The following is a 13,188-nucleotide window of genomic DNA, read 5'->3' as shown; positions in this document are numbered from 1 at the left end:
AGAGAGAGCGCGAGCGCGAGAGAGAGAGCGCGAGCGCGAGAGAGAGCGCGAGCGCGAGAGAGAGCGCGAGCGCGAGAGAGAGAGCGCGAGCGCGAGAGAGAGCGCAAGCGCGAGAGAGAGAGCGTGAGCGCGAGCGCGAGAGAGAGAGCGTGAGCGCGAGCGCGAGAGAGAGAGCGTGAGCGCGAGCGCGAGAGAGAGAGCGTGAGCGCGAGAGAGAGAGCGTGAGCGCGAGCGCGAGAGAGAGAGCGTGAGCGCGAGCGCGAGAGAGAGAGCGTGAGCGCGAGCGCGAGAGAGAGAGCGTGAGCGCGAGAGAGAGAGCGTGAGCGCGAGAGAGAGAGCGCGAGCGCGAGAGAGAGAGCGCGAGCGCGAGAGAGAGAGCGCGAGAGAGAGAGACGAGAGCGCGAGAGAGAGAGCGCGAGCGCGAGCGCGAGAGAGAGAGCGCGAGCGCGAGAGAGAGAGCGCGAGCGCGAGAGAGAGAGCGCGAGCGCGAGAGAGAGAGCGCGAGCGCGAGAGAGAGAGCGCGAGCGCGAGAGAGAGAGCGCGAGCGCGAGAGGGGAGCCGAGCGCGAGAGAGAGGGAACGCGAGCGAGAGAGAGAGAACGCGAGCGAGAGAGAGAGAACGCGAGCGAGAGAGAGAGAACGCGAGCGAGAGAGAGAGAACGCGAGCGAGAGAGAGAGAACGCGAGCGAGAGAGAGAGAACGCGAGCGAGAGAGAGAGAACGCGAGCGAGAGAGAGAGAACGCGAGCGAGAGAGAGAGAACGCGAGAGAGAGAGAGAGAACGCGAGAGAGAGAGAGAGAACGCGAGCGAGAGAGAGAGAACGCGAGCGAGAGAGAGAGAACGCGAGCGAGAGAGAGAGAACGCGAGCGAGAGAGAGAGAACGCGAGCGAGAGAGAGAGAACGCGAGCGAGAGAGAGAGAACGCGAGCGAGAGAGAGAGAACGCGAGCGAGAGAGAGAGAACGCGAGCGAGAGAGAGAGAACGCGAGCGAGAGAGAGAGCGCGAGCGCGAGAGAGAGCGCGAGCGCGAGAGAGAGCGCGAGCGCGAGCGCGAGAGAGAGAGCGCGAGCGCGAGAGAGAGCGCAAGCGCGAGAGAGAGAGCGTGAGCGCGAGCGCGAGAGAGAGAGCGTGAGCGCGAGCGCGAGAGAGAGAGCGTGAGCGCGAGCGCGAGAGAGAGAGCGTGAGCGCGAGAGAGAGAGCGTGAGCGCGAGCGCGAGAGAGAGAGCGTGAGCGCGAGCGCGAGAGAGAGAGCGTGAGCGCGAGCGCGAGAGAGAGAGCGTGAGCGCGAGAGAGAGAGCGTGAGCGCGAGCGCGAGAGAGAGAGCGCGAGCGCGAGAGAGAGAGCGCGAGCGCGAGAGAGAGAGCGCGAGAGAGAGAGAGAGAGCGCGAGAGAGAGAGCGCGAGCGCGAGCGCGAGAGAGAGAGCGCGAGCGCGAGAGAGAGAGCGCGAGCGCGAGAGAGAGAGCGCGAGCGCGAGAGAGAGAGCGCGAGCGCGAGAGAGAGAGCGCGAGCGCGAGAGAGAGAGCGCGAGCGCGAGAGAGAGAGCGCGAGCGCGAGAGAGAGCGGAGAGAGAGAACGCGAGCGAGAGAGAGAGAACGCGAGCGAGAGAGAGAGAACGCGAGCGAGAGAGAGAGAACGCGAGCGAGAGAGAGAGAACGCGAGCGAGAGAGAGAGAACGCGAGCGAGAGAGAGAGAACGCGAGCGAGAGAGAGAGAACGCGAGCGAGAGAGAGAGAACGCGAGCGAGAGAGAGAGAACGCGAGCGAGAGAGAGAGAACGCGAGAGAGAGAGAGAGAACGCGAGAGAGAGAGAGAGAACGCGAGCGAGAGAGAGAGAACGCGAGCGAGAGAGAGAGAACGCGAGCGAGAGAGAGAGAACGTGAGCGAGAGAGAGAGAACGCGAGCGAGAGAGAGAGAACGCGAGCGAGAGAGAGAGAACGCGAGCGAGAGAGAGAGAACGCGAGCGAGAGAGAGAGAACGCGAGCGAGAGAGAGAGAACGCGAGCGAGAGAGAGAGAACGCGAGCGAGAGAGAGAGAACGCGAGCGAGAGAGAGAGCGCGAGCGAGAGAGAGAGCGCGAGCGAGAGAGAGAGCGCGAGCGAGAGAGACGCGACGAGCGAGAGAGAGAGCGCGAGCGAGAGAGAGAGCGCGAGCGAGAGAGAGCGGCGCGAGCGAGAGAGAGCGCGCGAGCGAGAGAGAGAGAGCGCGAGCGAGAGAGAGAGAGCGCGAGCGAGAGAGAGAGAGAGCGCGAGCGAGAGAGAGAGAGCGCGAGCGAGAGAGAGAGAGCGCGAGCGAGAGAGAGAGAGCGCGAGCGAGAGAGAGAGAGCGCGAGAGAGAGAGAGCGCGAGCGAGAGAGAGAGAGCGCGAGAGAGAGAGCGCGAGCGAGAGAGAGAGAGCGCGAGCGAGAGAGAGAGAGCGCGAGCGAGAGAGAGAGAGCGCGAGCGAGAGAGAGAGAGCGCGAGCGAGAGAGAGAGAGCGCGAGCGAGCGCGAGAGAGAGAGCGCGAGCGAGCGCGAGAGAGAGAGCGCGAGCGAGCGCGAGAGAGAGAGCGCGAGCGAGCGCGAGAGAGAGAGCGCGAGCGAGCGCGAGAGAGAGAGCGCGAGCGCGAGAGAGAGAGCGCGAGCGCGAGAGAGAGAGCGCGAGCGCGAGAGAGAGAGCGCGAGCGCGAGAGAGAGAGCGCGAGCGCGAGAGAGAGAGCGCGAGCGCGAGAGAGAGAGCGCGAGCGCGAGAGAGAGAGCGCGAGCGCGAGAGAGAGAGCGCGAGCGCGAGAGAGAGAGCGCGAGCGCGAGAGAGAGAGCGCGAGCGCGAGAGAGAGAGCGCGAGCGCGAGAGAGAGAGCGCGAGCGCGAGAGAGAGAGCGCGAGCGCGAGAGAGAGAGCGCGAGCGCGAGAGAGAGAGCGCGAGCGCGAGAGAGAGAGCGCGAGCGCGAGAGAGAGAGCGCGAGCGCGAGAGAGAGAGCGCGAGCGCGAGAGAGAGAGCGCGAGCGCGAGAGAGAGAGCGCGAGCGCGAGAGAGAGAGCGCGAGCGCGAGAGAGAGAGCGCGAGCGCGAGAGAGAGAGCGCGAGCGCGAGAGAGAGAGCGCGAGCGCGAGAGAGAGAGCGCGAGCGCGAGAGAGAGAGCGCGAGCGCGAGAGAGAGAGCGCGAGCGCGAGAGAGAGAGCGCGAGCGCGAGAGAGAGAGCGCGAGCGCGAGAGAGAGAGCGCGAGCGCGAGAGAGAGAGCGCGAGCGCGAGAGAGAGAGCGCGAGCGCGAGAGAGAGAGCGCGAGCGCGAGAGAGAGAGCGCGAGCGCGAGAGAGAGAGCGCGAGCGCGAGAGAGAGAGCGCGAGCGCGAGAGAGAGAGCGCGAGCGCGAGCGCGAGAGAGCGCGAGCGCGAGAGAGAGAGCGCGAGCGCGAGAGAGAGAGCGCGAGCGCGAGAGAGAGAGCGCGAGCGCGAGAGAGAGCGCGAGCGCGAGAGAGAGCGCGAGCGCGAGAGAGAGAGCGCGAGCGCGAGAGAGAGCGCAAGCGCGAGAGAGAGAGCGTGAGCGCGAGCGCGAGAGAGAGAGCGTGAGCGCGAGCGCGAGAGAGAGAGCGTGAGCGCGAGCGCGAGAGAGAGAGCGTGAGCGCGAGAGAGAGAGCGTGAGCGCGAGCGCGAGAGAGAGAGCGTGAGCGCGAGCGCGAGAGAGAGAGCGTGAGCGCGAGCGCGAGAGAGAGAGCGTGAAGCGCGAGAGAGAGAGCGTGAGCGCGAGAGAGAGAGCGCGAGCGCGAGAGAGAGAGCGCGAGCGCGAGAGAGAGAGCGCGAGAGAGAGAGAGAGAGCGCGAGAGAGAGAGCGCGAGCGCGAGCGCGAGAGAGAGAGCGCGAGCGCGAGCGCGAGAGAGAGAGCGCGAGCGCGAGAGAGAGAGCGCGAGCGCGAGAGAGAGAGCGCGAGCGCGAGAGAGAGAGCGCGAGCGCGAGAGAGAGAGCGCGAGCGCGAGAGAGAGAGCGCGAGCGCGAGAGAGAGAGCGCGAGCGCGAGAGAGAGCGCGAGAGAGAGAACGCGAGCGAGAGAGAGAGAACGCGAGCGAGAGAGAGAGAACGCGAGCGAGAGAGAGAGAACGCGAGCGAGAGAGAGAGAACGCGAGCGAGAGAGAGAGAACGCGAGCGAGAGAGAGAGAACGCGAGCGAGAGAGAGAGAACGCGAGCGAGAGAGAGAGAACGCGAGCGAGAGAGAGAGAACGCGAGCGAGAGAGAGAGAACGCGAGAGAGAGAGAGAGAACGCGAGAGAGAGAGAGAGAACGCGAGCGAGAGAGAGAGAACGCGAGCGAGAGAGAGAGAACGCGAGCGAGAGAGAGAGAACGCGAGCGAGAGAGAGAGAACGCGAGCGAGAGAGAGAGAACGCGAGCGAGAGAGAGAGAACGCGAGCGAGAGAGAGAGAACGCGAGCGAGAGAGAGAGAACGCGAGCGAGAGAGAGAGAACGCGAGCGAGAGAGAGAGAACGCGAGCGAGAGAGAGAGCGCGAGCGCGAGAGAGAGCGCGAGCGCGAGAGAGAGCGCGAGCGCGAGAGAGAGAGCGCGAGCGCGAGAGAGAGCGCAAGCGCGAGAGAGAGAGCGTGAGCGCGAGCGCGAGAGAGAGAGCGTGAGCGCGAGCGCGAGAGAGAGAGCGTGAGCGCGAGCGCGAGAGAGAGAGCGTGAGCGCGAGCGCGAGAGAGAGAGCGTGAGCGCGAGCGCGAGAGAGAGAGCGTGAGCGCGAGCGCGAGAGAGAGAGCGTGAGCGCGAGCGCGAGAGAGAGAGCGTGAGCGCGAGAGAGAGAGCGTGAGCGCGAGCGCGAGAGAGAGAGCGCGAGCGCGAGAGAGAGAGCGCGAGCGCGAGAGAGAGAGCGCGAGAGAGAGAGAGAGAGCGCGAGAGAGAGAGCGCGAGCGCGAGCGCGAGAGAGAGAGCGCGAGCGCGAGAGAGAGAGCGCGAGCGCGAGAGAGAGAGCGCGAGCGCGAGAGAGAGAGCGCGAGCGCGAGAGAGAGAGCGCGAGCGCGAGAGAGAGAGCGCGAGCGCGAGAGAGAGAGCGCGAGCGCGAGAGAGAGAGCGCGAGCGCGAGAGAGAGCGCGAGAGAGAGAACGCGAGCGAGAGAGAGAGAACGCGAGCGAGAGAGAGAGAACGCGAGCGAGAGAGAGAGAACGCGAGCGAGAGAGAGAGAACGCGAGCGAGAGAGAGAGAACGCGAGCGAGAGAGAGAGAACGCGAGCGAGAGAGAGAGAACGCGAGCGAGAGAGAGAGAACGCGAGCGAGAGAGAGAGAACGCGAGCGAGAGAGAGAGAACGCGAGCGAGAGAGAGAGAACGCGAGCGAGAGAGAGAGAACGCGAGCGAGAGAGAGAGAACGCGAGAGAGAGAGAGAGAACGCGAGAGAGAGAGAGAGAACGCGAGCGAGAGAGAGAGAACGCGAGCGAGAGAGAGAGAACGCGAGCGAGAGAGAGAGAACGCGAGCGAGAGAGAGAGAACGCGAGCGAGAGAGAGAGAACGCGAGCGAGAGAGAGAGAACGCGAGCGAGAGAGAGAGAACGCGAGCGAGAGAGAGAGAACGCGAGCGAGAGAGAGAGAACGCGAGCGAGAGAGAGAGAACGCGAGCGAGAGAGAGAGAACGCGAGCGAGAGAGAGAACGCGAGTGAGAGAGAGAGAACGCGGGAGAGAGAGAGAGAACGCGAGTGAGAGAGAGAGAGAACGCGAGTGAGAGAGAGAGAGCGAGCGTGTGAGAGACCAAGAAGGAAGCAATGGTGGGTTGGTGGCAGGGAATGTATAAACTCTCCCAGGTCAAAGTAAAGTATGAGTAGATTCAGTAACAGAGCAGGCTTCCGTCTTCGCTGTTCCAGCAAAACGTTAGGCACAGATTGGAGTTCCCTCAATCTCAGTTGAGTGGCCTTTCACTCAGCGTCTGCGTAATCACAGTACAGAGGGGCCGTTCAGCTCAGCTAGTCAGAGTGAAGCTTTTCTTAAATCCTTTCCCACTTCCCATTCCTGTGGCCTTTCGAGCAAATGCCATTAAATTTGGTGATGTCGAGGGGGAAGAGTGAGAGAGAGCGCGAGCGAGAGAGAGAGAGCGCGAGCGAGAGGGCGCGAGCGCGAGCGAGAGGGCGCGAGCGCGAGCGAGAGGGCGCGAGCGCGAGCGAGAGGGCGCGAGCGCGAGCGAGAGGGCGCGAGCGCGAGCGAGAGGGCGCGAGCGCGAGCGAGAGGGCGCGAGCGCGAGCGAGAGGGCGCGAGCGCGAGCGAGAGGGCGCGAGCGCGAGCGAGAGGGCGCGAGCGCGAGCGAGAGGGCGCGAGCGCGAGCGAGAGGGGCGCGAGCGCGAGCGAGGGGGCGCGAGCGCGAGCGAGGGGGCGCGAGCGCGAGCGAGGGGGCGCGAGCGCGAGCGAGGGGGCGCGAGCGCGAGCGAGGGGGCGCGAGCGCGAGCGAGGGGGCGCGAGCGCGAGCGAGGGGGCGCGAGCGCGAGCGAGGGGGCGCGAGCGCGAGCGAGGGGGCGCGAGCGCGAGCGAGGGGGCGCGAGCGCGAGCGAGGGGGCGCGAGCGCGAGCGAGGGGGCGCGAGCGCGAGCGAGGGGGCGCGGGCGCGAGCGAGGGGGCGCGGGCGCGAGCGAGGGGGCGCGGGCGCGAGCGAGGGGGCGCGGGCGCGAGCGAGGGGGCGCGGGCGCGAGCGAGAGGGCGCGGGCGCGAGCGAGAGGGCGCGAGCGCGAGCGAGAGGGCGCGAGCGCGAGCGAGAGGGCGCGAGCGAGAGGGCGCGAGCGCGAGCGAGAGGGCGCGAGCGCGAGCGAGAGGGCGCGAGCGCGAGCGAGAGGGCGCGAGCGCGAGCGAGAGGGCGCGAGCGAGAGGGCGCGAGCGAGAGGGCGCGAGCGAGAGGGCGCGAGCGAGAGGGCGCGAGCGCGAGCGAGAGGGCGCGAGCGCGAGCGAGAGGGCGCGAGCGCGAGCGAGAGGGCGCGAGCGCGAGCGAGAGGGCGCGAGCGCGAGCGAGAGGGCGCGAGCGAGAGGGCGCGAGCGCGAGCGAGAGGGCGCGAGCGAGAGGCGCGAGCGAGAGGGCGCGAGCGCGAGCGAGCGAGCGCGAGCGAGAGGGCGCGAGCGCGAGCGAGAGGGCGCGAGCGCGAGCGAGAGGGCGCGAGCGCGAGCGAGAGGGCGCGAGCGCGAGCGAGAGGGCGCGAGCGCGAGCGAGAGGGCGCGAGCGCGAGCGAGAGGGCGCGAGCGCGGAGAGGAGCGCGAGCGCGAGAGAGAGGGCGCGAGCGCGAGAGAGAGGGCGCGAGCGCGAGAGAGAGGGCGCGAGCGCGAGAGAGAGGGCGCGAGCGCGAGAGAGAGGGCGCGAGCGCGAGAGAGAGGGCGCGAGCGCGAGAGAGAGGGCGCGAGCGCGAGAGAGAGGGCGCGAGCGCGAGAGAGAGGGCGCGAGCGCGAGAGAGAGGGCGCGAGCGCGAGAGAGAGGGCGCGAGCGCGAGAGAGAGGGCGCGAGCGCGAGAGAGAGGGCGCGAGCGAGAGAGAGAGGGCGCGAGCGAGAGAGAGAGGGCGCGAGCGAGAGAGAGAGGGCGCGAGCGAGAGAGAGAGGGCGCGAGCGAGAGAGAGAGGGCGCGAGCGAGAGAGAGAGGGCGCGAGCGAGAGAGAGAGGGCGCGAGCGAGAGAGAGAGGGCGCGAGCGAGAGAGAGAGGGCGCGAGCGAGAGAGAGAGGGCGCGAGCGAGAGAGAGAGGGCGCGAGCGAGAGAGAGGGCGCGAGCGAGAGAGAGAGGGCGCGAGCGAGAGAGAGAGGGCGCGAGCGAGAGAGAGAGGGCGCGAGCGAGAGAGAGGGCGCGAGCGAGAGAGAGAGCGCGAGCGAGAGAGAGAGCGAGAGAGAGAGCGCGAGCGAGAGAGAGGGCGCGAGCGAGAGAGAGGGCGCGAGCGAGAGAGAGGGCGCGAGCGAGAGAGAGGGCGCGAGCGAGAGAGAGAGCGCGAGCGAGAGAGAGAGCGCGAGCGAGAGAGAGAGCGCGAGCGAGAGCGAGCGCGAGCGAGAGAGAGCGCGAGCGAGAGAGAGAGCGCGAGCGAGAGAGAGAGCGCGAGCGAGAGAGAACGCGAGCGAGAGAGAGCGCGAGCGAAAATCTCTCTCGTTAAGATCCCGTGCTGTTTCGAGAAGGCTGCTCATGGTGAGGTCCGCAACAAGGATCACAGCAATGCAGACATACAAGGAATATACTCCCCTGCAGCCCATAAGAACCCGAAGCAGGAGTGGACCACTCAGCCCCTCAAGCACTGCTCCAGCATTCAGTAAAATCAGGGCTGCTCTGGCCTCAGCCCCAATGCCACTTTCCTGGGTGGCACGGTAGCACAGTGGTTAGCACTGCTGCCTCACAGCGCCAGGGACCCAGGTTCGATTCCCAGCTCGGGTCACTGTCTGTGTGGAGTCTGCACATTCTCCCCGTGTCTGCATGGGTTTCCTCCGGGTGCTCCGGTTTCCTCCCACTGTCCGAAAGACGTGTTGGTTAGGGTGCATTGGCCGTGCTAAATTCTCCCTCAGTGTAACCCAAACAGGCGCCGGAGTGTGGTGACCAGGAGAATTTCACAGTAACTTCATTGCAGTGTTAATGTAAGCCTTACTTGTGACCAATAAATAAACTAACTTTTTAATATTCGATTCCCAGCTTGGGTCGCTGTCTGTGTGGAGTTTGCACATTCTCCTCGTGTCTGCGTGGTTTTCCTCCGGGTGCTCCGGTTTCCTCCCACAGTCCAAAGATGTGCAGGTTAGGTTGATTGGCTATGCTAAAATTGCCCCTTAGTGTCCTGAGATGCGTAGGTTAGAGGGATTAGCGGATAAATATGTAGGGATATGGGGGTAGGGCCTGGGTGGGGTTGTGGTCGGTGCAGACTCGATGGGCCAAGTGGCCTCTTTCTGCACTGTAGGGTTTCTATGATTCTATGAACAGCACTCGAGAGACAGGTTATCTGGGATCTCGATTGTTTGCGACATGCTTTCTGGGTTGTGATGAAAGGTAATTTTGAGAAAACATTTTCTCTACAGATGCTGCCTGACCTGCTGAGCATTCCCAGAATGTTATTTAAGATTTCCAACATTTGCAGTTTTTTTTCCCTTTTGTACGTTTATTTATTAGTGTCACAAGTAAGGCTTATATTCACACTTCAGTGAAGTTACTATGAAAATCCCCTAGTCGCCACACTCCCGTTCGGGTGCACTGAGGGAGAATTTAGCACGTCTTTCGGACTGTGGGAGGAAACCGGAGCACCCAGAGGAAACCCACACAGACACGGGGAAAACTCCACACAGACAGTGACCCAAGCCGGGACTCGAACCCAGGTTCCTGGCGCTGTGAGGCAGCAGTGCTAACCCACTGTGCCACCGTGCCACCCAATGTATTAGCATTTAGTGCTCTTCTTTCGGAGCTGCCTACCTTAAGAAGTTCTGCCCTTCTTTCCATTTACCTTGTTCACCCTCTTTGTGCTCCATATTCCTTCTCACGTTTGGTCTGATATCCCAAAAAAAAAACCCTCCCACAGCCATATTTCCTTCCTTGGCATACTGAATCCAGCTTCCACTTATTCCACATAGATTCCAACTTAAAATTCACTCGTGTTATTATTGCAGATCATAACATCCCTACAGCGCAGAAGGAGGCTATTCAGCCCATCGAGTCTGCACCAACAACAATCCCACTCAGACCCCATCCCCATAACCCCACGTATTTACCCTGCTAATCCCCCTGACATCAGGGGCAATTTATCATGGCCAATCCATCTAACCCGCACATCATTGGATTCTAAGGGGCGATTTAGCATGGCCAATCCACCAAACCTGCACATCTTTTGGACCGTGGAAGGAAATGGTGGCACAGCGGTTAGCACTGCTGCCTCATAGCACCAGAGAGGCGGGTTCAATTCTGGCCTCCGATGACTGTCTGCGTGGACTTTGCACGTTCTCTCCGTGTCTGCGTGGGATTCCTCCAGGTGCTCCGGTTTCCTCCCACACTTCAAAAGATGTGCAGGTTAGGGGGATTGGCCATGCTAAATTGCCCCTTAATGTCCAAAGATGTGTTAGTTAGGTGGCTTGGCCATGCTAAATTGCCCCTTAATGTCCAAAGATGTGCAGGTTAGGTGGATTGGCCATGCTAAATTGCCCCTTAATGTCCAAAGATGTGCAGGTTAGGTGGGTTGGCCATGCTAAATTGCCCCTTAATGTCCAAAGATGTGTAGGTTAGGTGGATTGACCATGCTAAATATTGCCCCTTAGTGTCCCTAAAGATGTATAGGAAAAGGGGCCTGCAACGGTACCCTTCCACAATTAAATAGCAATTCCCACCAAATACCATTGAGACTGACACCTTAAACAATGTCGGCTTGGGAAAGGTCAGGGAGGTTCCCATAGAAACCACATCCTGGCCACTTGTGCAGCAGAGGGTAAAACGGTCATTAAAAAAAAAGCCCCCAAGAGGTAAATATAGAAAGAGCCAAAATTACACCCAAGAACGTTCTGACGCAGAGAGATTGCAGGCAGTCTGTGAATATAAAAGGCTATTTCACCTTTCACTGCACTGCCCCAGGATATATGTCAATAAAACCCTACCGAGCTGTAGAATGGAATAGAAAGTGCACATTACATTAATATACTCCACAGTTCACATACCCCACGGGTCTCCATTCTACCATACAAATAGAGTACACTCGTCAAAAGTCAACCACTAACCATCCCCTATCCTACTTAGAATCCCTACAGTGCAGAAAGAGGCCATTCGGCCCATCGAGTCTGCACCGGCTCTCCGACAGAGCATCTTACCCAGGCCCTCTCCCCTGCCCTATCCCCATAATCCACACATTTACCATGGTTACCATGACTAACCTGCACATCTTTGGACACTGAGGGGCAATTTAGCATGGCCAATCCACATAACCTACAACACCTTTGGACTGTGGGAGGAAACCGGAGCACTCGGAGGAAACCCACGCAGACATGGGGAGAACATGCAAACTCCACACAGACAGTGACCCGAGGCCAGGACCTCCCTCTCCCATCCACACACACTGAGGTCGGCACTCATATGAGCCTCGACTGCCAGGAACTGCTATTCAACTGTGATGGGCATCACAGCGAGCCTGATCAAGTTTCTCTCTAAACACCTGCCCCACCCCAGCAGCGAGCGAATCATTTGCCAGGCATTCGGAAGCAGGTACTCGGGGTGAGCCTGATGGCCAATGTCATCATGGCCACCCCAGCCAACAACTGTGGTCTATAATCGGCTAAGGCACAGGCCGGAATTTGGGGCTTCCTGACTCGGTGAGACAACAGCACCATGTTCACTTGCTTTCCCCATATCATCAGAGTGGACCCTAGAGTGTCTCTCAGTGAAGGGCGACACGGTGGCACAGTGGTTAGCACTGCCTCACAGCGCCAGGGACCCGGGTTCAATTCCCGGCTTGGGTCACTGTCTATGCGGAGTTTGCACATTCTCCCCGTGTCTGCGTGGGTTTCCTCCGGGTGCTCTGGTTTCCTCTCACACTGCAAAGATGTGCGGGTTAGGTGGATTGGCCATGCTAGATTGGCTCTTAGTGTCAGGGGGACTAGCTAGGGCAAATGCATGGGGTTACAGGGTTAGGGCCTGGGTGGGATTGTAGTCGGTGCAGACTCAATAGGCTGAATGGCCTCTTTCTGCACTGTAGGATTCTATGATTCAAACCATGAAGTAACGGTTCTAGTTGAAAGGGGAAGTCGGCAACTCCCTTAGGTTGTCATGTACAGACTTTAGCCATGCCTTATATAAGCTCATTTCTGTTTACAGTGAAAATTCCCAGCGTTCTTGGTGTTAACAATACGAGCCTGGATTGCAGAGTATTGTAAACACAGCCTCCATAAACAATTCCACAACATCCCCCTCACAGGAATGTGTGAGTGAAAGTTAAAACCAGGACATGAGGCACCCTCCACCTCAGCACTGACCACCAGCCAGAGTTCAAACAAAACACACTGACACGGTGTCAAATCAACAACTTATATTTACACAGTGCCTTCACTGGAGCACGATAAAGCAACGCGACACCGAGTTGCATAGGGTGGTATTAGGTCAGACAGCCTAAAGTTTACTGAAACGGATACGCTTTAAAAAGAACCTGTTTCAAAGTTAAAGTTTATTTATTAGTCACAAGTCAGCATACATTCACAATGCAATGAAGTTACTGTGAAAATCCCCTAGTCGCCACACCCCAGCACCTGTTTGGGTACACGGAGGGAGAATTTAACACGGCCAATGCATCTAACCAGCACATCTTTGGACACTAAGGGGCAATTTAGCATGGCCAATCCACCTAACCTGCACATCTTTGGACACTAAGGGGCAATTTAGCATGGCCAATCCACCTAACCTGCACATCTTTGGACACTAAGGGGCAATTTAGCATGGCCAATCCACCTAACCAGCACATCTTTGGACACTAAGGGGCAATTTAGCATGGCCAATCCACCTAACCTGCACATCTTTGGACACTATGGGGCAATTTAGCATGGTCAATCCACCTAACCTGCACATCTTTGGACACTAAGGGGCAATTTAGCATGGCCAATCCACCTAACCTGCACATCTTTGGACACTAAGGGGCAATTTAGCATGGCCAATCCACCTAACCTGCACATCTTTGGACACTAAGGGGCAATTTAGCATGGTCAATCCACCTAACCTGCACATCTTTGGACACTAAGGGGCAATTTAGCATGGCCAATCCACCTAACCTGCACATCTTTGGACACTAAGGGGCAATTTAGCATGGCCAATCCACCTAACCTGCACATCTTTGGACTTTGGGAGGGACAGGAAGAAGTCTGGCAACACCAGGTTAAAGTCCAACAGGTTTATTTGGTAGCACAAGCCACATGCTTTCGGAGCGCTGCCCCTTCATCAGGTGAGTGAGTGGGAGTTGTGTTCACAAACAGGGCATATATAAAGACCCAAACTCAATTTCACAAACTCCACATCTGGGGAAACCCACGCAGACACGGAGAGAATGTGCAGACTCCACACAGACAGTGACCCAAGCCGGGAATCCAAGCTGGGTCCCTGGCGCTGTGAGGCAGCTGTGCTAAACCCACTGTGCCAACCCCCCCCCGAAGGAGGTAAGTGAAGTCAAGAGAGAGGGAGAGGGCGTAGGGCAGGTGTTCCACATCTTAGAGCCCAGGTAACTGAAGCATGATCACCAACTGTGGAACAATTAAAATCAGGAATGCTCAAGAGGCCAGGATTAGAGAAGATCATGGGGTGTGGGCACC

At 60.6% G+C, this 13,188-nt stretch overlaps 1 protein-coding gene across 1 annotated transcript in view; it reads left to right on the top strand.

Moving 5' to 3' along the window:
• Positions 1-13,188, top strand: part of LOC144511500 (uncharacterized) — an 81,623-nt gene that overhangs the window by 23,495 nt on the left and 44,940 nt on the right. Inside the window, exons 3-6 of the mRNA XM_078241886.1 lie at positions 1,387-1,611; positions 1,665-2,162; positions 3,325-3,420; positions 4,914-5,331. Of these exons, the coding sequence (XP_078098012.1) occupies positions 1,387-1,611; positions 1,665-2,162; positions 3,325-3,420; positions 4,914-5,331 (1,237 nt within the window). The remainder of the gene's footprint in view (positions 1-1,386; positions 1,612-1,664; positions 2,163-3,324; positions 3,421-4,913; positions 5,332-13,188) is intronic.

The sequence above is a fragment of the Mustelus asterias genome, chromosome 24, assembly GCF_964213995.1.
Source record: "Mustelus asterias chromosome 24, sMusAst1.hap1.1, whole genome shotgun sequence".
In the NCBI taxonomy this organism is placed as follows: domain Eukaryota; kingdom Metazoa; phylum Chordata; class Chondrichthyes; order Carcharhiniformes; family Triakidae; genus Mustelus; species Mustelus asterias.
Note: the sequence above shows the minus strand (reverse complement) of the source record. Positions and strands in the feature narration are given on the sequence as shown.